General features: G+C 42.6%; 1 protein-coding gene across 3 annotated transcripts; it reads right to left on the bottom strand.

Moving 5' to 3' along the window:
- Positions 1 to 1,269: 1,269 nt before the first annotated feature.
- On the bottom strand, positions 1,270 to 18,852 carry keap1a (kelch-like ECH-associated protein 1a). 3 transcript variants are annotated; one of them, XM_083683907.1, is made up of 13 exons: positions 18,508 to 18,852; positions 12,689 to 13,694; positions 12,023 to 12,222; positions 11,419 to 11,575; positions 8,245 to 8,337; positions 7,748 to 7,894; positions 7,361 to 7,506; positions 7,111 to 7,240; positions 6,302 to 6,498; positions 4,960 to 5,165; positions 4,644 to 4,820; positions 3,975 to 4,161; positions 1,270 to 3,713 (listed from the first exon to the last, which is right to left on the bottom strand). In XM_083683907.1, exons 2-12 carry the CDS (start codon positions 12,896 to 12,898, stop codon positions 3,986 to 3,988), a joined length of 1,839 nt encoding a protein of 612 aa, XP_083540033.1. In that variant the 5' UTR covers positions 12,899 to 13,694; positions 18,508 to 18,852; the 3' UTR covers positions 1,270 to 3,713; positions 3,975 to 3,985. The 3 variants fall into 3 exon arrangements, with proteins under 3 accessions (XP_083540033.1, XP_083540034.1, XP_083540032.1); XM_083683908.1 differs by having other exon boundaries at positions 1,271 to 4,161; positions 7,397 to 7,506; XM_083683906.1 differs by having other exon boundaries at positions 1,271 to 4,161.
- Positions 18,853 to 22,084: the final 3,232 nt, after the last annotated feature.

Below are 22,084 nucleotides of genomic sequence, written 5' to 3' on the forward strand. Positions count from 1 at the left end.
CTCGCCGCACAACGTGTAGGCTACATTGTGTGTCTCTCAGCTTTACTTGTTGTTTTTCTTTGGCCAACAACGAAGAGAACTGAAGAGTTTGAATTGAGAACGATGTGAATCAGAATACATAATAAACGATATTACATTCTAAATATTGTGCCGTTTGTCTTCAACAGAAGTAGTCTATTAGCCTGCCGTTGTGTGTTGCTGCTTCTCTGTGTGACTTGCGGCCACAAGTCAAGCAAGAGGTTAAAAGTGTCTTCAAATGGTTAATCAGTGTAATGCTGCATGCATTTCACTTCACACATTAGGTCAAGATGAAATGGTCTGCCTCAACAGCACACATCATGTCCTATGGTCCCTATGATTACATTCAAGACAAGATCTTTATAAAGAGAAGTCAACAAACTGATCCGGGACGCCTGCATGTGGTTATAGAGCAAAAGTGACGACCACAACAGCAGACCCAGAACCTTGCAGAGGTAATGATGTGTGTTTGGTTTGGGTCCAATCTGATGTCCTTTGTCACAAAACTCACCATTATTATACCGTGTGTGTGTGTGTGTGTGTGTGTGTGTGTGTGTGTGTGTGTGTGTGTGTGTGTGTGTGTGTGTGAGTGCGTGCGTGCATGCTTTTGCTTACATTCATTTATTAATCTAAAATAATCAATGTACTAAAACATGAAAAGGGTAGACTTACATGCTATGAAATAAATTAGGGTAGACAGAAATCTGTCACACAGTATTTGTTCTCAACTGAAACCAAGCTCAGGTACAATTCACTAAGGGGGGAAATGGCTCATCTACTATAATAAATAGTACCCACCAATCAATCACAGACGATGTCTAAGAGTTTAATGGGGGCCGTCCCTACAACACCTGGTGCACTACTGGAGCAGGTAACAACACACTTAGATGGGATAAAGAACACATACAGTATATCACCTGGAACATGGTGTGTGGAACTCAAACAGACTAATCATGGTGGCTGTATTTGCATGCATGTTCTGTGTGTGTGTGTGTGTGTGTGTGTGTGTGTGCGTATGCGTATGTTATCATCAACCCACCAATGTCACCTTCATGGGTGGCTCCATACATTGGAGCATCCTTCAGAATTGTAACAGATTAGCTTTGCAGGCAGGGATGTTGATGGTCATCACTTCCCAAGGTCACTTTACACATTTAGGCTCCCCTCAGGAGACAATGAACACATTGAAGCATATCTGTTTCCGGATGTGTAGGAGAGACAGACTAGTATCAGAGAGAGTGCATGCATGTACTGTATGTGTGTGTGTATGTGTATGTAAGAGAGAAGTGTGTATGTGTGCGTGCATGTATGTGTGTGTGCACTGTATGCATCATGCCATTGCCATGTGAGCCATGCGAGTCCCAAGTGTTAGGGTTTTAAGTAGTGAGTAAGATATCTCGATCTCTCTCTCTCTCTCATAAAACAATGAATTGCATGTTCTGTATATATTATTATTTAATTATTTTAAATTCTGGTGACAGAATTAATCACTGAAGATGTATCATCTTGTTTTAGAGGTGGTCCTGGATGAAAAAAACTGCATTTCAAATTAGCAGGTGGAAAGAGAACAATGCAATAGGTAAAACAAAAACATTATTTTTTCTCTCTCCTTTCACTATGCTCAAAGGGCTCCACATTGTAAGAGGGGAACTCTCCTCAGTCCTCATCTACCAATCAGAAGCCGGGGCCTGGATTCTAATAGATGTATTCAGTGAGGCGAAACGTTCAGAACAGTTGCAGATAGAAATATAATTTATAGAGCTGACATGGTTCTCTGGTTCATATAACAGACACACATCACTGTTCTACAAAGCTGTTCTATCTGGAAATTCTGACGGCTCTTCCTGGTGCCACACAGAGATAACTGCAGGTGAAACACAGAGAGGAAAGACAGGCACTGAGGCTCTGTGCTCATAAGTAAACACTACGTACACTGACGTACGCTAGTGGTGACTAATGCGGTGACGTCTCCTGTACAGTCCAATGAAGATAATTAGAATTCTAAGACGAATGGGTTGTTTATTTAAATATGATGCACACATACATGATTCTCTGCACCCAGACATGAATGTATTTTCTGTTTTTATTCCGTCACTATTGTCAATAAGACTTGACTTACATTACGGGGAAGTGATTGAATCCACAGGTGACAACCTCCTCGTATGAGCCCTTTAAACATTGGAGGAAGGAGTTTGTATAATGTTATCTACAGGGGTTCCATTCTAAAATGTTTGTCCCACAAATGAATAACCCTTTGCTCTGGCATCCAAAAAAATCAGTCCTAATGTTATACAATGGAATGGAATTGGAACTGGGTTTGAGACTGGTTCTGTGACAGTTCTAACATTACAGTACACTGCTGAATGTTGAAACAGAGGGCATCACCACACCAAAGTTCCTTCCCTTTCTGGAAGTATTCCACCATCTAGTGGCTATTCACCAACATACAAAAAAAACATTGGCTTTAATATTCCTGCCCTCAACAGTGAATGTGAAACACTTGGCTATAATACAATCTCACAATCATAATACAATCATAGTTATACACTCACTGAGCACTTTATTAGGAACACCTGTACATCTTCTCATGGTGGACGTGGTGTGAAGGTGTGGGGAATGTTTTCTTGGCACACTTTGGGCCCGTTAATACCAGTCAATCATCGCTTGAATGCCACAGGCTATTTGAGTATTGTTGCTGACCATGTGCATCCGTTCATGGCCACAATTTACCCATGTTCTAATGGCTACTTCCAGCATGGTAATACACCATGTCACAAAGCAAAAGTCGTCTCAAACTGGACAATGAGTTCAGTGTTCTTCAGTGGCCTTCCCAGTCACCGGATCTGAATCCAATAGAACACCTTTGGGATGTGGCAGAACGGGAGATTCACAGCTTGAAAGTGCACCTGAAAAATCTGCAGGAATTCCATGATGCAATCATGTCATCATAGACCAGAATCTCAAAGGAATGTTGCCAACATCTTGTGGAATCAATGCCACGAAGAATTGAGGCTGTTTTAAGAGCAGTATGACTAGAGTTCTTAATAAAGTGTTCGGTGAGTGTATGGTATGGTATTGCCAGAATAGTGCTCTGCTGCTCACCTCAGCTAAAGTATTTACTAAGTCCTTACTTGGAGAAAAAAAACTATTCTTCTAGCCTCTTCTTGCCTCTAAATGTTCTCAGACATATCATATAGAGCTGTGCAAATAAACAACATTGTGTCCATAAACTTAGTTTACAGTGTTCATCAATACTACAGTGTCATACTGTACCTCTCTCCTCTTTACAAAACAGAGAGAAAGAAAAGAAAAAAGGGAGAAGGAGGGGGGGAGAGAGAAAGAAATAAAGAGAGAGACTCAGATAGAGAAATGGTGTGATCAGGTGGGCTCTGTAGCATCCTGATCATTATGAGGTCAGCTTTATGAGGTCACTTGCTCCTTCTCGTCCTCTTCCGATAGGTCCACTGGCGGCCACATTAGGGCGGGCCATTTGGAACGTTTTAATTTGTTGATGCTCACAACATCATCTCTAAGAATGATGTATCTTCCTTGATCAGTGTTTTTGACATGGCAACAACAGTGGCAGACTCGATTGTGTCTTTATAGGTTGGATCGTGAAAATGATGATCCAGTTGGTCAGAGCATGGTGCTTATTAGACCAGAGTTGAGGGTTCAATTCCCACACGGGCCAGATCCTGTACAGATTACATGTGCTAAGTGTAACTGGCTTTGGATTAAACAATTGCCTGTTAAATGACATTGGCCAAATCTCAAAAGTCTTTCCTTAATTCCTAGCATCCTCTATCCTTCTTTCTCAAAACTAATTGGAGCAGAGAGTCCTTCCTCCTCTTGAGCCTTCTCCTCCAATGCATTTTGACAAGGAGGCGAGGAGAGAGGATGCGAGGAATCAGGGAAAGACTTTTGATATTCAACCCATATCATTAAACATATATTACTTTGTTTCAGTTTATGTCGCTTCCTCTTCCTCTTCCTCCTCGGGCAGGTTGCCAGGGCAGGGCTCCATGGTAACGGCAATGCCCATTCCGCTACGGCCCAGGGGCATGTCGATGACGTAGGTCCACTCATTGGTTTCAGGACAGTAGCACTCCACACTGGACAGGAAGCCAGCCTGGTTAAAACCCCCTGGAGACAGACAGACAGACAGGTATGTGAGATATATAACAAAACATTGTAATGTTGTTTATTGCTATTGTTGAGAGAGAGAAATATTTTCATTAACATACTGTATTTAATTCTATCTTTATTGGAACAATTATTATCATATTATTATTATCATTATTGTATGAATTGTCTGAATACTTTTACTTTTATTTATACGTATTTTGTTGTTATGGCAGAATTTACAATGTCATATAAAATGTCATAAAGCCAATTTAAAAGTGAAATTGAAATATACCGTAACGATATAATGACTTATATACCACTCAATATGATAAAGCCTCGTTTACAATTTTCAGATATAATTTTATATACAGCTTCAAAGGCCTCAAAAGCACATGGAGCACAAACCCCTTAATGAATGTTAACAAATGCTGAACAAAAAAAATATTTCCCTCAGAAGTGGACATTACGTGAATGCATTGATGCTGTGTGATGGGACTGACCCAGTACGAAGATGCGTCCCTGGTAGATGGTGACTCCGTGTGCACTGCGACAATGTTGCATGGAGGCCACTGGTTCCCACACGTCCCTGGTTATACTGTAGCGTTCCATAGAACACAGCTGGGTCCGTCCATCATACCCCCCTACAGCATACAGGTACGAGTCCACACACACCACACCTGCACAGGTACAGACACACAGATACAGAGAGGTCACACACACACGTACACATACGTGACAGAGAGATGTAACCCCTAAAGTGTGAAGAGTCCTCACAACAGTTTGTCTAGGAACACACACACACCTGAACACACTCACCCAATCCACTGCGTACAGAGTTCATAGGTGCCAGCTGTTGCCAGGTGTTGGCATCAGGTTGGTATCTCTCTACTGTGTTCCAGCGGTTCTCTCCATCAAAGCCACCCACCACGTAGAGAGCCCCCCCATACGATGCCACCCCTGCCCCCAAACGGGCCACCGACATTGGGCATACAGAAGCCCAGCGATTGGTCTCTGGGTCGTACCTGTCAGAGGTAGTTGACTGTTATCATCATCATCATAGTCATCCTCACTGTCAGAGGTACCATTCATTGCTAGCACCATTGTTATCACCTCTATTATAATGATAATAATTATCGTCATCATCATCTACACCACAATAATTGTACACTTTTATCAATCAATCAATTAATTCAACACATTTGTCTATTTCATTGTAACTTGGGACTGAGACAGACTAAGCTAAGCTAAAGTAGTGTACTGTAGTGCTGTGTGCTGTGCTTCCAAGAGCATGTAAGTAACTCAATCTATATGAGCCAGTCAACTTTAAGTGGATTAACTAAAGCTACAAGGCGAGTGTGGCATCTATTTACAGGCTTTATTTAACGCTCTGGGGATTGTTGCTACCCCTATAGCACGGACAGAGAAGAACCCCCCCCGGGATTTCACACTTGTCTGAGGTCTCTCCAAACTGTTATTGATTTCAGACACGGAGCCATTAGTTTCTCCAGTCTCTGGGGTCTATGTTTGTTATTATTTAGAAAAAAAAGGGAGAGATTGGATTCAAGGGACTTAGTCTATGGTCTAGCGTGAGACAGAAAGGCTATAGAGCTTTGTATAAGTAAAACATGAACCATAGCCAAAAACAAAAGGACTCCTTGCTTCAGAATTAAATCTTTGTTATCATTTCCCAAACTGATTATTGATCCAAGAGATGACATTCCGTTGAGGATTATCTCTTCCCTGTTAGCCGTGGAGCAGCAGGGAGATGTAAAGCATTCCCAATGGGATATACATTCCTCGGAATGTCCCAACACGTCCTGAACGAGGCTGTGTTGTGGTCTAATTATTAGTGTTGTGTTCTAATTTGTTACATCATTCCAACATTACCCTCGGGTGGGGGAGAGACTGGGAGGGTATTCTTGTTCTCGTTCTGAAGTCATTGTTTGCCTTTTCCTATGCCATTCCACCACACACAGTATCTATTTCTTACCACTCTTCCATTATGCCAATCTGCTCTTTAAATATATAATAATAATAATAAATCCCATTCATCAGACACTATTATCCAAAGCGACTTACCATTTCTAGTATATATGGTTCCATCAGGAATTGAACCCTCAACCCTCAGCAATGCACTACCAATACTCTGCCCCCTCACCTCTCCACAGTGCTGTGGTGTGTTGAGCCCTGGGACCCCCCCACGGCGTAGATGCTCCCGTCCACCACTGCCACGCCCACCCTGTTCCTGGGGGTGTTGAGGGAGGCGTGCTGGGTCCACTGGTTGGTCATGGGGTTGTAGCAGCACAGAGTACTGGACTCCGTGTTGTTCTGCAGAGACAGGTTCCTGCCCCCCACCTGGAATGCAAGACAAAGAAGAGTTTTAGACAGTGATGGTCCTCATAAGCTTCCTCAGGAAAGTTGCCGTCTCTGCTCTGGGAAACCAAGTGGAACTCTCCCAGTAAATGCTACTGAATAGGTGCATTGCAATGGTCTAAAGTGGCGTCCTCCTCTCCTGTTCTCCGTGCAGACAAAGGAGAGGAGACAAGGGGAGGAAGCTACTTTAGACCATCGAGACACACCCGATGAAACAGTGGGCTCCCACATAGAATGAGAATGATGATCATTGTATTTCTGTGGGCTCCCACATGTGTACATTCTGGTCTCTTCTTTACTCTGTCTAATTCATTATCATCTGGTTTCTAGACCCCACGCAAGCTAAGACATAGGCCAAGAATTAAGGCTACAACATGATATGATTATGTGCTTTGGTTGGCTAATAGCCTCTTTGTCCCGCCTCGCTATGGTTTCATTGGCTATTAATTATCGCTAACCGGGAAGTCGCTAATGCTAACAATTCAAAATTACGGTTAAAGTAAGGAATGGGTTCGGGTAAGAATTCGGGTTAGGGTAAGGGTTAACCTAAGAAAAGTGGCCATGAAGCAAGGCCTGGCTATGGCTGCCCTGTACCGTATAGAGCAGGCCGAACAGCACACAGGCCCCAAGGCCACTGCAGGGCGCTACCATGTCGGCCAGCCTCAGCCAGGTGTTCCCCCGGGGGTCGTACGCCTCCATGGAAGCCAGAGAGTGGTGACGGTACCTACACAGGGATCAGAGAGTGATGTCATTCATCTACAGAAATCTTCAGGAAGTATCTATTTGAACAGGGGAGTCAGATGAAGCTACATGTGTATTTCCTGATCTCTTTTATTAGACGCACATTCTGTCTATTCCTTCTGTTTCTAGACGCGCGTACCCGCCAGCCACGTAAATGAGCTGGGTGCCGCGGTGGGGTGCAGGCGGGAGGGGCTTCCTCAATGCCATCTCCTGGAAAATCTTAGACAGGAAGTCCTTGCAGGAGTTGGCCTGTTAGGAGGGAAAGAAGGAAGGATGAGTGAAAGCGTAAATGATGGATGGATCTGAATGAATGGACGGATGAACAGACAAACAAACGGATGAATGGATGGATGACTATGGATGCACATCATCAATTACCAGAGGGAGAAATTCGGTTTACTACCAGCACCTGTCTCTACATTACCGTCTATGCCTCAATAATGGTAATGCTGCAACCTCCACAGCCATAGACATACAGAAGACTACTTGCCTTGCTGAGGATGGGGCAGGACTGGAGCTGGCGTTTCAGGAACTTGGGTGGCAGTGCATAGATATGGACAGCATTGAGGAGGGCATGCAGGTACTGGGCCCGGCCCTCCACGTCCCAGCGGACCCAGTCAGTACAGGCCTTATACACCTGAAATGGATTGGTTTGACTTGTATATACCATGTCACTCTGTCTAGGTGGTTGTGCTTGCCACAGTAGCATGTATACATGTAGGGAGGGTGACCCACATGCTAAAATAAGATTATTTTACAATCTACTATTCACCTTCGATTTACCTCAAAATGGCATGATAATAACACGATAATTACCAAACAATTAATATGTTGAGGTCTTAGCTACAGTAATAGAAAAAAAATAGCATGTTACTACGTACCAATAGACTAGACTCACACATAATAAACATACAGTATATACACACACATATCTAAAGTGTATTAAAAAAAAGTTTAAAAATAATTAAAAAAAATATACATACACACCTCTGTCTCACAGAGCACCTTGAGACTGTCCTGACTGATGAGTTCCAACAGCTGGCAGTGAGAGAGGCTGAAGAACTCCTCCTCTTTGGTCACCTAGAATAGGGAGACATAGAGAGTAGACATACAGTTAGTTACACACATGCACTAGCAAATGTAAGCTCTCACACACGCACACGGGACACACACACACACACACACACACACACACACACACACACACACACACACACACACACACACACACACACACACACACACACACACACACACACACACACACACACACACACACACACACACACACACACACACACACACGCAGACTTCCCACAGTCTTAAACAACATGGATTGATATGACCTGCTATCAGGTGAAAATTATCTGATCAAATCTTTCATTAAAGTGTCCTTGGCTTTAGTTTCTAAATGTCCATTTGGGATGGGGACGTCTCTCATATAGTGTTTGTGTATATAAGGACGAGGACTGAGCCTCATAAAGTGCAGAATATCTGAAGAAGCATTGTGTTAGAAGGAAGGATGCTGAAGCTCTGCTGGTGTTGCTGCTCTGTCTGTCTGGGGCGCGGGCTCAAGAAGAGACTAGAGGGAGAGAATTACATCACTCAACAGGCTCACAGTGCAGGGAGGGAGAGCATGGTGAGAGAGGTTCATATACACTCTTATAGAAAAAGGGTTCTTCATTTGTCCCTGTAGGGGCACCCTTTAAAGAACCCTTTTGGGTTCCATTTAGAACCTTCTGTGGAAAGGGTTCAACATGAAACCCAAAAAGGCTTAACATGGGACCCATAAGGGTTCTTCAAAAGGGTGAACCCTTTTTTGGTACTAACTAGAACTTTTGAAAGCCAAAGGACAGAAGCTACAGGCACGACCGACAAACGCAGCACAACCACCCAACCTGACATTTGGACTGAGATGAAGCAGCTGAGAGACATGGTGCACAACCTGGGAACCATCATGGTGGAGCCTGAGAGTGGAGCTGAGGAACATGGAGACCAGGATGAGGGACAGCATTGCAGCTTTGGAAGCCAGAGTGACAGCCAGTGAGGGCAAGGTAGAAGAGCAGAGAAACACAGTGACAGATCTTAGAGTGGAGCTGAGTGTAACTAGGACTGAACTACAGTGCCATCAAAACAAGGTGTAAGAAGTGGAGAAAGAGAATGCAGGTAATATAAGAGAGGTTAAACTTGAATTGATCATAGAGTTCACAAATATGAATGAATAAAGTATTATTTGATTGACTGTAACTGAGAGTGAAGGTGCAAATACATGTAGATAAATGGAGGAATATGGAATTCACATTCTTACAGTGGATTGGATTTATCTCTGTTTACATTGTAAGTTACTACTCTTTCTAATTCTGATATCATTTTAGCCTTGGCAGCCAGAATGAGTGCCAGTGAGAGCCAGGTGGAGGAGCTGAAGACAGAGAATGGAGGTAAGAAGGTGACTTATTCTGTGTGATACAGTATATATGCATATGAAACAGGGTTCATGTTTTTATTATGCTTTTTAAAAAAAAAATATATATATATATTTTTATATATATATTTAAGGGTATTTCTGCTTTTATTGGGATAGAGATAGTAGAGATTGACAGGAAGGATGGGTGAGAGAGAGGAGGGATGACATGCAGGATATGTCGATGGCTGGAATCGAACCAGGGACCTTGCGATGATATGGTATGCGCCTTAGTGTGCTACGCCACTGAGCGCCCCCTTATTATGTATTTTCTGCCCAAACAGCCATGGTGACAGCCAATGAAACTATGAATGCAGTCCAACCAGCTGAACTGTCAGCCATGGAGGCCAGAGTGACAGCCAGTGCAACTGAGAATGCAGGTAATGAGGAACATTCATGACAAGTTAATAAAAGAATAATTCACCTAAATTTAATTTGTTCATAGTGGTTTTGTTGAATATTAACATCAAATGGGATTGTATAAGTTAGTAAATGTATTTATAAGTTAAAGGTGAAGCATGTAGATATGTGCTTTGCTGCTCTCTTTGGCCACACTGAAAATGGCAGATTAGAAGGTGACATATTCTGTGGGATATACACAGAATGAATGTATAAGAAAACTGGATTTTGTTTCTCATTTGGTCCATATAGGCTGACCATTAATTAATTATTTTCATAATTTCAGTCTAAGCAGATGAACTGTCAGCCTTCAAGGCCAGACTGAGTGCCAGTGAGAGCCAAGTGGAAGAGCTGAAGACAGAGTTAAGCATTGGATTGCATTGGGGATTGAACTCAGTTCAACTCATCAAAAACACAACGTGATCCAGACTTCCTGTTAGACATTGGCAATTATCGATAGCAGACCATCACTGTTTCACAACTACCGCATGATAACAACACTGAAGTTCATTAATAATGTTTTGGCAGAACAAAGTAATACAGTTCGCACTGTCTGCTTGAGAATACCAGAAATTGAAAAATCGAATTATCAGTATGTTTTCACTCCTGTGTTCACAGACAGACCAAAGGTCGCCTTCTCTGTGGGTTTGACTGATTCAGGAGCTGTCGGACCCTTCACCAACATTGTCTTCACCAACATCGGCAAGGCCTACAACCCATTTACAGGTAACCTACTTATACTGAGCTGTGGGACCATTTCAACCCAACCCCTCCTCACACATTACCCTTCTGTCCATAGATCAGAAAGGATAAGGTAGGCAAATTATCTGATAGGTGGGGTTCCAACCATATTGCTGCTAACCCATCTCCAGTCCCTTCACATCGGTGAGGGGGACAAACGTGGTCTGGGGTGTTTAGGGTCTCAGGGTTGGTTTGAAATTGTCTTGAGCTTGTTTGAAAACTGGAAAACTAATAATCAGATCATACATTGCAACTGCTTTCCTCTGATTGTGCTTTGAGATATCAAATCTGTAACTGTACCGAGTGTTGTTCTATACACAATGTGAATAATGCTGCAGATAGCTTCACAGCAGCAGTGAGAGGGGTCTACTACTTCTCGGAGCATGTATACGAATGGGCAGAGAATCCTGTTTACTTCTGTGGACAATAACCATGGATATTGGGCCAATACATCAAATCAATCAGAAATACTTCCCTCTAAACAAGGGTATTTTGTCATCAGTTTTACCCTGGGGAGGTGTGTGTGTGTATGTGGACACCATCACACAAGTTAACAGTACCTCGTTGAAGTGTGTGTTAATGTACTCCCGGCTTCTCAGGTGTAGCTCGGTGCAGCCGATCTCTTCAGCGAACCGGGCGATCCCGATGACGTTGGCTGACTCCAGGTGTTTAGTGAGGAAGTCACAGCACGCCTTGGCTACATCCTCCACCTGGTACCTAGAATGAGATAAAGAGACCTTACTAAAAAGAAAAGAATAGCTGACTGTTTAATGCAAATAGACCACTACATGTTATTCAACTATATATCTAGTAAAGGTCCTATCAATATCTAGAAATAAGGATTTGACGGAGATCATGTCATAAGAGATCAGGAAATACACATGGGAGCAAACTGTTCCAATCACTTAATTCAGCTCCACTAACTGGGAGAGCTCAATTTCCTTGTTCACAGAAGCAATTTTCCTCTTAAAAAATCTTGATAAACAATTTGGGGCAGGAGCTTTTTCTGACCATGTGACTTTACTAGGATAAACTGGGCTCTACTTAGAGGGTTATTGTTTTTCGGTGAGTTTTTCCTGGTCTTGTCATACAGTCAGGAAAAACCCATAGTCCTAAACAAAATCTGAAACCCTAGTTTAAACCCTCTTCGTCTCAACCTTGTACCTCATGGCGGCCAGTAACATGTGGAGCACACACTTCTCCCCCACTGTGATGCGTGCGGTGTAGGCAAAGTCAATGAGCCTCCCGACCACCAGGGGGCAGACGTCACGAAGCGTCACCTCTGACGCATGGCACTCCTTAAAACTGCTGGTGAACATGGCTTTGAAGTAGGGGCTGCAGGCAGCCAGCACCACCTTGTGCACCTGAGGGAGGTAAAGCATCACACTCTATTTCACAGTCCACTGTATTTACCTGTAATTAAGTAGTAATTACATAGTAATTACCTAGTAATTAATTACCATATGATAACCTGAGCATCAATAGGCCTAGGTATTGTTTGGTGCAAGATAGTTACCAATTTTGTGTTGAAATGTACCAAAGTATCAAAGTGTAATTGCAACCACATTATTTATTGGTGAATATCAGGTAAAATATCAGTTGAAAATGGACTGTAAAATAAAGTGTACAGCAAAGAGGTAGACAACTATAAGACACGGCAAACCATATCCTCAAGTCCTAAGGACATTCACATCTTACTGATTCAGCAGATGTTTTTTTTTATCCAAAATGACTTTCCATAAGCCCATTATGTTTAAAAAGTATATTTTTGGTATTTAGGCCTATAACACCATATCAAATACAAACTATCCAGAAGAGTGGGTCTCTAACCTTGAAGTCGACAGTCTTTTCTTTGCTGGTGACATGGAGGATCAGGTCACAGAGCATCTCATGCCGTCTGAACTCGTCCATGGCCTGCAGGGCTCTGGACGGATGGGTCTCGATCGTGTAGTCCAGGTAGCCAGACCCCCGCATCGATGGCACCGCGATGGCAGAGAAGTCAGCGTCCTTGGTGAGGCGCTTTTTCCGTTGGCAAAGCATCCTGGTGATTCTGTGGTGGTGTTTTCTAACTCAATAGCCTTTTAGAATTCAATCTAAAGATGAGAGTCCTAGGTAAACAATCTCAATTTCGAGATTAATAAAATCAATTGTCTAATGGATCAGAATGATGGTTCCTGTGTAGGTATTGTCCAGAGTTCCTCCATTTTCCAGATTTTAAGCATAAACAATCCACACCTATTGCTGTTGGCAGAGTATTTCCTGAGAGCAGAGGGATCCATTTAAAAGTTATTTTAACAGTGTGACGCCACACCCAGCCACACTACACACAGAGGAACAGAATGATCTGGAAGCAGCTGGTGGGACAAAGAGAAATGCCTCCCATCACAGATCTGGGGTCCAATATGGCTGCCTGGTTCTGATTCCAAACCAAGAGGCATAGTTCACACACCTTAATATTATCATATTATATTGCTTCAAAACTGAGAAGGCATCAATGATATATCCCTGAACCACCCCACTTTCTCACCGTAATCAACTGCTGTTGTGTATGTCCATTTACAGTTTTAAAGCTTTCCATTGATTCTTAATTCAACCCATAAATTAATCTAGAAATGTATTAGTCCATGAAGTTCTGGTTTAGATGGTCCTCATTTGAAACAGAGATTCCAGAGCATTGTGATTCAGACCAGATACCAGATCTAAGTCTTCTGTGCTTTGGCCTGTAGCGCTAATTCCAGGGTAAGACAGGGTGGTCAACACTAAGACAGCACCATTGGAGGTGATCTGACATGGTGAGTCGGTGACCTCAGTTCATCTGGGTGACATTACAGCAATCCTGTAAAAACAAGACAATGAAATCAATACAATAGGCAATTCACATGTCACTCTGTTTTTGAGGTAAACTGAGCTAATTGTGTTGGTGAAAGTCTCTCATGACATATTTGTCCTCCTTTTGCCAAATATCTCACTTCAGTTTCTAGCACTGTTCATGCTGAACCATATTGTACAACTCAGTCAGGCTGTCAGAAATGCTACCCTCAAGAGTACTTTGTCATCAGTTTTACCCTGGGCGTGCATGTGTCTTAAAAATAATGAAAAAAAATTATAACAGACACTGAGAGGGGCCTACAGCCAGTGACTATTGGCCTGTAGCACACTCGTATGGAGGCTCAACTGCTGTAGTTTCACTTCCCTATTTCACAGGCAGAACCGGATAGGGGAGACCATAAAGACACGAGACAAATGGTGAGTTAAGTGATGATCAAACAGAGGCTTGAAAGACATGATGTTCTAGAAGAGACCCCTTGGTACCCTAGAAATAGAATGAGTAGAACAAACACGGCCATTCAAATCAACATTCCGTGCTGGGTGTACTTCTTTTGTTGTTTCATTTGGAAGATTCAGTTTAAAGCTTTATTAACAACCAACTCAACTCATTCTATTTATATGGTTGTTACACAAAGAAGCTTTATGATCTCACTGTCTAATCTTTCTCAACCTCATTCTAGATGACCTCATTCTAGACAGAGATACCATCTAAACTGAATAAGGACAGAAAACACACAAAGCCCACACAGAAGATGTGTGGGGGTATGCTTACTTTACTCTGTGCGTACATGCTAACCACAGTATTCTACCTGTAAAGTTCAATGTATTGCATCTGTGTCTATGAAATGTGCTATGCAAATGAAGTTTGATTTGTTTTGACAGTACAACTACAGATAGATAAACACTATCAACCAAACAATAGGACTACAGCACAGAAGCATTTTTCGCATGCAACTGCAACAGTGCATTCCTCGCCACCTGTTTATCAAACTTGTTTTGTCACAATGTTTGTTGCACGTCATGGTCTGGGTTGTTTTGGTTTGTCTACTCTACTAAAGTAAAACACTGGCAGGTTTTAAAGACCCTCGAGAGGTTATCATCACTGTGAGTTCTGAGATGCCTTCTGGTACGGAACAGGGCCAGGGCCTGGGTCCGCCTCCAGCTGTGCTCCGACCCCTCGCCTTACAGCCAGCCTGATCACAAGTCATGAGACCCAGAACCACCACAGAGGAGGGGGGAAGAAAGAGAATGGAGGAGAGAAGAGGGACGGAGAAGAGAGAAAGAGCTAAAGAAATGGGGGGGGGTAACCAGCTATATCTTCATCATTTCCCAAAAGAGAGACAGAGGGAAAGGGGCAGAGGGAGAATGAAAGAAAGAGAGTCATTGAAAGAGAGAAGGAGAGAGTTTCACATAAAGGGCCATTGTGCTTAGGCTGTATCGCCTTGTGCAGTCCTCCTGATCAGGCTTTAAGGGGGTTAACACTGTGTATAACTACAGTATGTCAACACGGTGTACAGAGCATAGCAGCAATGCACTTCAGCTGCAGAAACTCCAAAACTCACACCCACACACCCACACACCCACACACCGCCCCAGGGTAAAACTGATGACAAGGTACTCTTGTTCAGAGGGTAGCATTTATGATCATAGCCTGACTTGGTTGGAAGGAAGGAAGGAAGAGAGCTCTTACTCACCACTCAAAACCCTAACACTTGGAAAGATCGCTCATATGGCAATGGCATGACGCACGCACGCACGCACGCACGCACGCACGCACGCACGCAGCTCACGGCTGTCAACCTATAGTCCACCAGTCCCTAGGATTGTCATGTCACCAACCAGTCACTCAGATACCGCAAGTGGTCAGATAGATACTTATTGACACAGATGTAGTCAGCTCATAAGTGGTTGTTATAATTCAAGTGGTCTCCAAAGTAGGAAGAGGAATAGCAGCATGCCAGTTTTAGAAATTAACCCTTGCTTTGGTCTACTTACTATACAGGCCTAGGGAGATATTAACCATTAACTAACTGACTCTGCCAACTGAATTGTATGCCCCTTTCCCAGTCTAAAAACAGCCCCTGGTACCTACTACTTTATTGTTTGCAGATCTGAACGTATTGGATGGGTGTTTTGAGGAAGGCTCCATATAATCTTGGAGTGTAATACATGTAGCCTCCGCCATGATTTACACCGGTCCAGTTCCCTCAGATCTGCAAACACAGAGAAGCAGATAGATTGGAGCTCAGGGTTGTTTTCAGAACTTTAAAGAGGAATGTATAATGTCCGTTGTCACCAAGAGGCCCCCCCCCCCGCACCAGACGAAGGACCGGTCTCGCCAGACCAGCGTCCACAGCGAAAGAGTCCTCAGCGACCCCAGGCCTCTCGGGGGCCGGGAAGAGGAGGAAGAGGCGCAACCCCTAGCACCAACAGGTGCGAGGGCCTATGAGACTCCGTGGGCTCACAGTCTCCAGTACCTGGCTGTGCCCCGGCTGAGGTGCGGACCCTTAACGTAGACAAGCACATCACCTTTAATAAAAGGCAGCACTTCACAGGCCCCATTATGTCCAATAAGTCACGGCTGGAATGGGCATGTGTCTTTCCTTACAAAAGATTACCTGGCGCACTGGCCAGAGGAGTTCCTGCAATAAAAACAGAACTCCACCTCAAGCCCAATGGACATGCAAGCAGCCTGTCCTCACTAGGGGTTATGTCTCTCGCGCCATGACCCCGGTTGCAGGGTAGGGCGCTCCTTGTCCCACCATTCGGAAGCAGCATCTATAGCTGCTTCCGCTAATAGAATCTATTCAGTTTGGTTTGTTTACACTGTTTAATGTTGCTTCCCTCCTCTTATTCACTGTCCCATAGTGAGGGGTCGAACCGAGTCGACTGAAAGAGAACTCACTCACTAATTCACTTATTTATTCATTCACTCTCTAACACACACACACACACACACACACACACACACACACACACACACACACACACACACACACACACACACACACACACACACACACACACACACACACACACACACACACACACACACACACACACACACACTTGACACCCCAATATACTGTAGTCAGAGCACCCCTCAAGTCAATAGCGCGTAGCTAGAGCCCTGGTTAACCATTGACAGACTGGCACAGTGTGACGGAACACACTAGAACAACTAGTTCTAGTTCTGCTCTGTTCAACACCACGTGAACTTTTTACGCTGTCCTAAGGGTTTGGGTCGTCAATTCAGGGTAGGAATTTCAATTCCAATTAAATAACTGAAAAGTAGTCTTACATTTATTTACAATTAGGTTTTCTTTAAATTCTTGAATTTCAATTCCTTTTCTGAATTGACTGAGCTTCAATGGAATTGACAGGAACACCTGTTGCCAAGTGACCCTTTGACACTGTCCGCTGTCAGCTGTTGAAGGTCAAGGAACGATGACACCACTACATTAGCCATGTCCGAAAGTTCATACTGCGACTTAGTAGTAGTAAGCGTTTTCAGTATGCAAGATTAGAATGTTTTGCAGTATGTGACATTTACGAAAATTTTGTATACTCAAAATGCCAGGTTGGCATACTAGATTTGCCTTTCCATGTAGGATGAATTCACTGCACACTATTCAGGAAGTCCTTTCCGATTTTAGTCCCACAATTCAATGGAGCAGGTAAGGGAGGCAGGCAGTAGCGAAGTTCAACAACTTGGTTGAACTACGGATGACAATTTCTCAGTCTGAATGATGTTGAAATGTGTTGCTTACTGAATACATTTTACTAAGCAGTAGGCTCTTAATAGTGTGTAGTATGGTTAGTACGCAGTATATACTTTAAGTAATCAGTTAGGCAGTATGAACCTTCAGACATGCTGATTGTTTGAATACCTTAAATAACATTCATGACCGCATTCTGCCTTGAAGTACTCACGGACCTGAGGAGGTTGAATGGGTGAGACCAGTAAGATGGAAACCTTGCCCAAGATTACTTTCATTTAATTTGACAGACACACCATACAATCACTCAACATTGCAACAACAGACATTTATAAAAATGTAATATGCTGCTTGACACAGTAAGTCTTTTAGGGTAACTGCAAGGCAAGCAAACATGGACAAAAAATGACAATGCCAGTAAAACTATTTCTTGAGGGAATTAACTTTTTTCACAGTTTCCAGTCTATATTATTCAACTAGCTGGGCCATAATGTTTCAAAAGATAAAAAAGGGTCACTAGCAATGTACTTTGCATCTGCACTAGCTACAGTGACAATTTTTGAGATCATAGAAGTCAAATGGATAAAAAGATAAACGGCTGTGTAAACCTTGCTATTACATAACACCCTCCTAATCAAGGCACTTACGATATAAAGGGTTACTTTACTTCACTTGGCTGATATGGAAACCCTCCAGGTAAGCCAGTGCTTCTGAGCTCATAAGTGACTAATTGAAAAATCAATATCTTTATCGTGTTTATGTAGTGTACAGTGTTCATAATTATTAGGCTTCCCACAAAGTCATTAAGCCATAGTTTAATCTCGGCCAAGCTGTTCTTTAGGCGTATTTGTTTCTAAACATTAAACACCAATCGAATTTATAGAATTGTAGTTGTATGATGTGCAGATATAATCAACCAAAATGTCCATCTAAGTTTTATGCACGGTCAATGGATCATGTATGTTTGTCGAAGATGAGTAAAAGACTTTCACTTCCCTTTAAAAAGACTGCATTCAACATCAAAACAAATATAATAGCCTACTAATACAACAAAATGCATGCATTGAATCCGCCAAATAGGCTATTGGATAGCCTACTCACCTGAAATGGTCATCATATAGAATCATGGCATGAAATAGTTTCCATATTGCCTGCTGTTGTTAAAAGAGAAAGCAATCGTGTTGTAGCTGAATAGCTCACTGACTGCCTAACTGAATATGAAAATTAATCTGCCGATTTGGCGACTTTGCGCACCGCGAATGTCAGTTCAACAATACAAGCACTTGCCAGTCACTCGTTGCCCCCAAAAAGGACATCTTAAATACTTTTCAAATGCAGGTTCAGAGATTATTTAAAACTGAGAGAAACTTAAAACATTGCTGCGTGATTGCGCACGAACGCTGCGTGCTTTGCTTTGCTTTTTAATTTACGGGACGCGTCGCATTCTCGGTGCGAGCAACGAGATTTCGACATCACAATGACTCTGCAACTTTATAGTCCTGCAGGCACGCATTATTTGACGCCCAACGACGCGGCAATTTGCCTATACACACACAACAACAACATAACATTGGCGACTGAAAGTACACTGCGCAGACAGTCAACTGTGGATAAGGGGAAGCTAAACCGACAATAATATAATGGTTTGTAGAGCTTATGTCTATTGACATGAGCATAAGACTAAGCTGCAAATAAATACGTCCACATGATGAACTCAACATGCCTTGAAGGGGTAAACCTTCCACATGATGAACTCAACATGCCTTGAAGGGGTAAACCTGACAGTTCTTCTTGCGAACTAAGTTTCCTCTATGAATCATAGAGTAAATATAGCTTATTGTAAAGCGATGAATCATATGCACTTGTTGTTTGCAAGAGCTCCATAATAAACATTGGCACTTCTCCATACACAGATCACTCCAACTCATTTTAAATGAATATCTAAATGCAATGTTGCATCATCATCCTCAACAGTACACCACTGAACTTTGGTGAAGCTCGGTACTTTGCCACTCAAGTGTGAGTGCTTTGCATTACGTTACTGGCTGAAGATGGCACCATATACATTGCCCCGCGTAAATAATGTGACAGTGAAGCATTTGTTCTGCTTTTGGCTCTACACTCCAAAAGTTTAGATTTGAAATCAAACAATTGCTGTGAGGTTAACTGATTTAACTCAGAAATTACAACACTTTTTATACATAGTCCCCTTATTTCAGGGTACCCAAAAGTAATGGGACAATTGGCTTGACAGGTGTTTCTGTAAGTCAGGTGTGTTCCGTCACATAATTTGTGCAGGCATGAGAGAGCTGTCAATGTCTACTATTGAGTCTAGTTTTTCAAGTCCAAAAAGTGTAAAGTTATTGACTGGCCAAGTCAGTCGTCAGATTTAAATCCAATTTAACATGCATTTCATTTCCTAATGATACGATTTTAGGCAAATATTTAAAAACAAACAGTACAGGCCTGGCAGAGCATCACCAGAGTAGACACCCAGCATCTGGTGGGATCAATGGGTCACAGACTTCAGGCAAACAATCGACCAAATACTAAACATGAGTGCTTAATTTGGACATGATGAATCTGTCCAATCAATTTTGGGTACCCTGAAACAGGGGGACTACACATAAAAAGTGTTTTAATTTCTGAATGGTGAAACCAATATGTACACAAATACCATCAAATAAAAACTGAGCTCTACTTTACCTCATAGTAATTGTTTGATTTCAAATCTAAACTTTTGGAGTATAGAGCCAAAAGAAGAAAAAATGCTTCACTGTCCCATTACTTGCGCAGTAACTTAGTTGGCACTGACACAGAAAAGAAAGTAATGATATTTGCTGTCTGTCAGAGGTTTGAACATCAAGCCATGGACTATACTGATGCTGTAACAGTGAACAGTGAACACCATTGTTATGGTCATTGTGATCATAGATCTTGGCGGAAGCAGGAGTACGAGGAGCTGCCTCTCAGATGTCTGGTGTGAGAGGGAAGAGGTCAGAGGGCTGGCTGGACTCTCATCCTGGCCAGGGTGGATGATGGAACTCATCAGAACCTTCTAGAATCCACTGATTCATTCTGGAAACTCAAAAAGTGGTGAGGAGAGGCACTGAACCACCCAGCATTCACTACATATGCATGCATGTACCATGCGTGTGTGTGTGTGTGTGTGTGTGTGTGTGCGTGTGTGAGAGTGCGTGCGTGCGTCTGTGTGTGTGTGTGTGTGCGTGCATGCATGCGTGTTCTATTTCCTTTTGCATTGACCTAACCACATTGGATAGCCTAGTAACGCCAAAGAGATGTCTGAAAAACTGTGTGAACTGACCCACTATACGGACAACTGCAATGTCATAATCACTGAACAGTCATTCTCCACACAGTCATGCTGAGAAAGGATTTCTCTCGATTCCTGCAGCCACCAATGATAGATAATACAGCATGTGTGTGTTTGACTGTGTGATGGTATTTATATTCATGTGAGGTGTGTTTATTGAAACACCTACAGTATATCTGCAACAATAATGTCATTGTCCCCTTAACAATGCACATGATAGCGGGTAGCTGACCTGTGTTTGCACTCTCTGGGCTCTGGGCAGGTGTTTTATTGACAATACTGGTAGAAGGAAGTATGGTCAGGAAAATGACTTTAGCATGGTGACACAGCAGAATGATGGGCTGCATCTCAATACTCTGAAGTACTCTGAAGTACTGATGATCTCAAATGAACTGGACAGGTGAAAGCAGATTCCTAGGGAGACATCCACCATGTTGCTTTGATCATCCCTTGTCTTTAGATTAGTACAGATAAGGAGGAGGAAGGCTACGTGGACACACCCTTTGGCTGGTTCCTCCCTCTTGTCAGTGCTGATTAGAAGGAACCTTGTCTCTCAGATTTCGTCATAGTATTGCTGCACATCTCTGCAATAACACTGTCATGTAGTCCACTTTTATGGAAGAGTTCATTTCCAGGTATACCTGCTACTTTATATTCCCATAAATGTGCTTATCATGAGACCATAATGGGTGCTAGCAGCAGGGTATGGCAATGCCAGTGATGGCTGATAAACAAATGTTTGTAGAAGAGGCGCGACATTCTCTCAATGTACAATTTTATTAAGATTAGATTAAAAACATTAAGTTAATGTGATCAGAGTTAAAGCGACATTTCACCTTTTTTTAAAAACTTTTTTTTTTTTTTTTTTTTTTTTACCAAATTGTGAAGTGTCCATTTAGCCATTTAGCGTGATGTTTTTTCTGACTAAGACAAACAGCTTGTTAAATGGAGAGTGACACAAGAATGTAGCTATTATTACTGTATTGACTATATGGAACGATGTTTGGATCATTGGGGATTGCAACTGGTGTGTATGTGCTGCCCTCTCCTGGACAAAGAACAACATACCAACTCATCTATACTCGCCACAACGATGACCATGTTTGTTCATAATACTCCTCATAACCTGGCATACAATCTAATACACAGCAGTGAAATCTGGGGTACAGTAGCTGTTTGTAGATGGGATTCAATTCACAACTTTATTGTTCCTAATATGGACACGTAAACCACAGTCCCAACAGAATGACATAATCTGAGAGTGTTGCATAATAGTAGGCTTACCCAGGGCAGGTTTGCCACAATAGGATAGGATCATCGGAGGCTGGTGGAGGGAGAAATCAG

The sequence above is a fragment of the Argentina silus genome (assembly GCF_951799395.1).
Source record: "Argentina silus genome assembly, chromosome: 13".
NCBI lineage: Eukaryota > Metazoa > Chordata > Actinopteri > Argentiniformes > Argentinidae > Argentina > Argentina silus.

Excerpts from the sequence above, each read along its gene's own strand:
- keap1a (XM_083683907.1), bottom strand. The coding sequence starts at position 12,898 with ATGCTTTGCCAACGGAAAAAGCGCCTCACCAAGGACGCTGACTTCTCT. Across the intron at positions 7,895-8,244 it reads AGGTGCTCTGTGAGACAGAG|GTGTATAAGGCCTGTACTGA; the intron begins GTGTGTATGTAT and ends AATCCATTTCAG. Across the intron at positions 5,166-6,301 it reads CACCACAGCACTGTGGAGAG|GTACGACCCAGAGACCAATC; the intron begins GTGAGGGGGCAG and ends TACCTCTGACAG.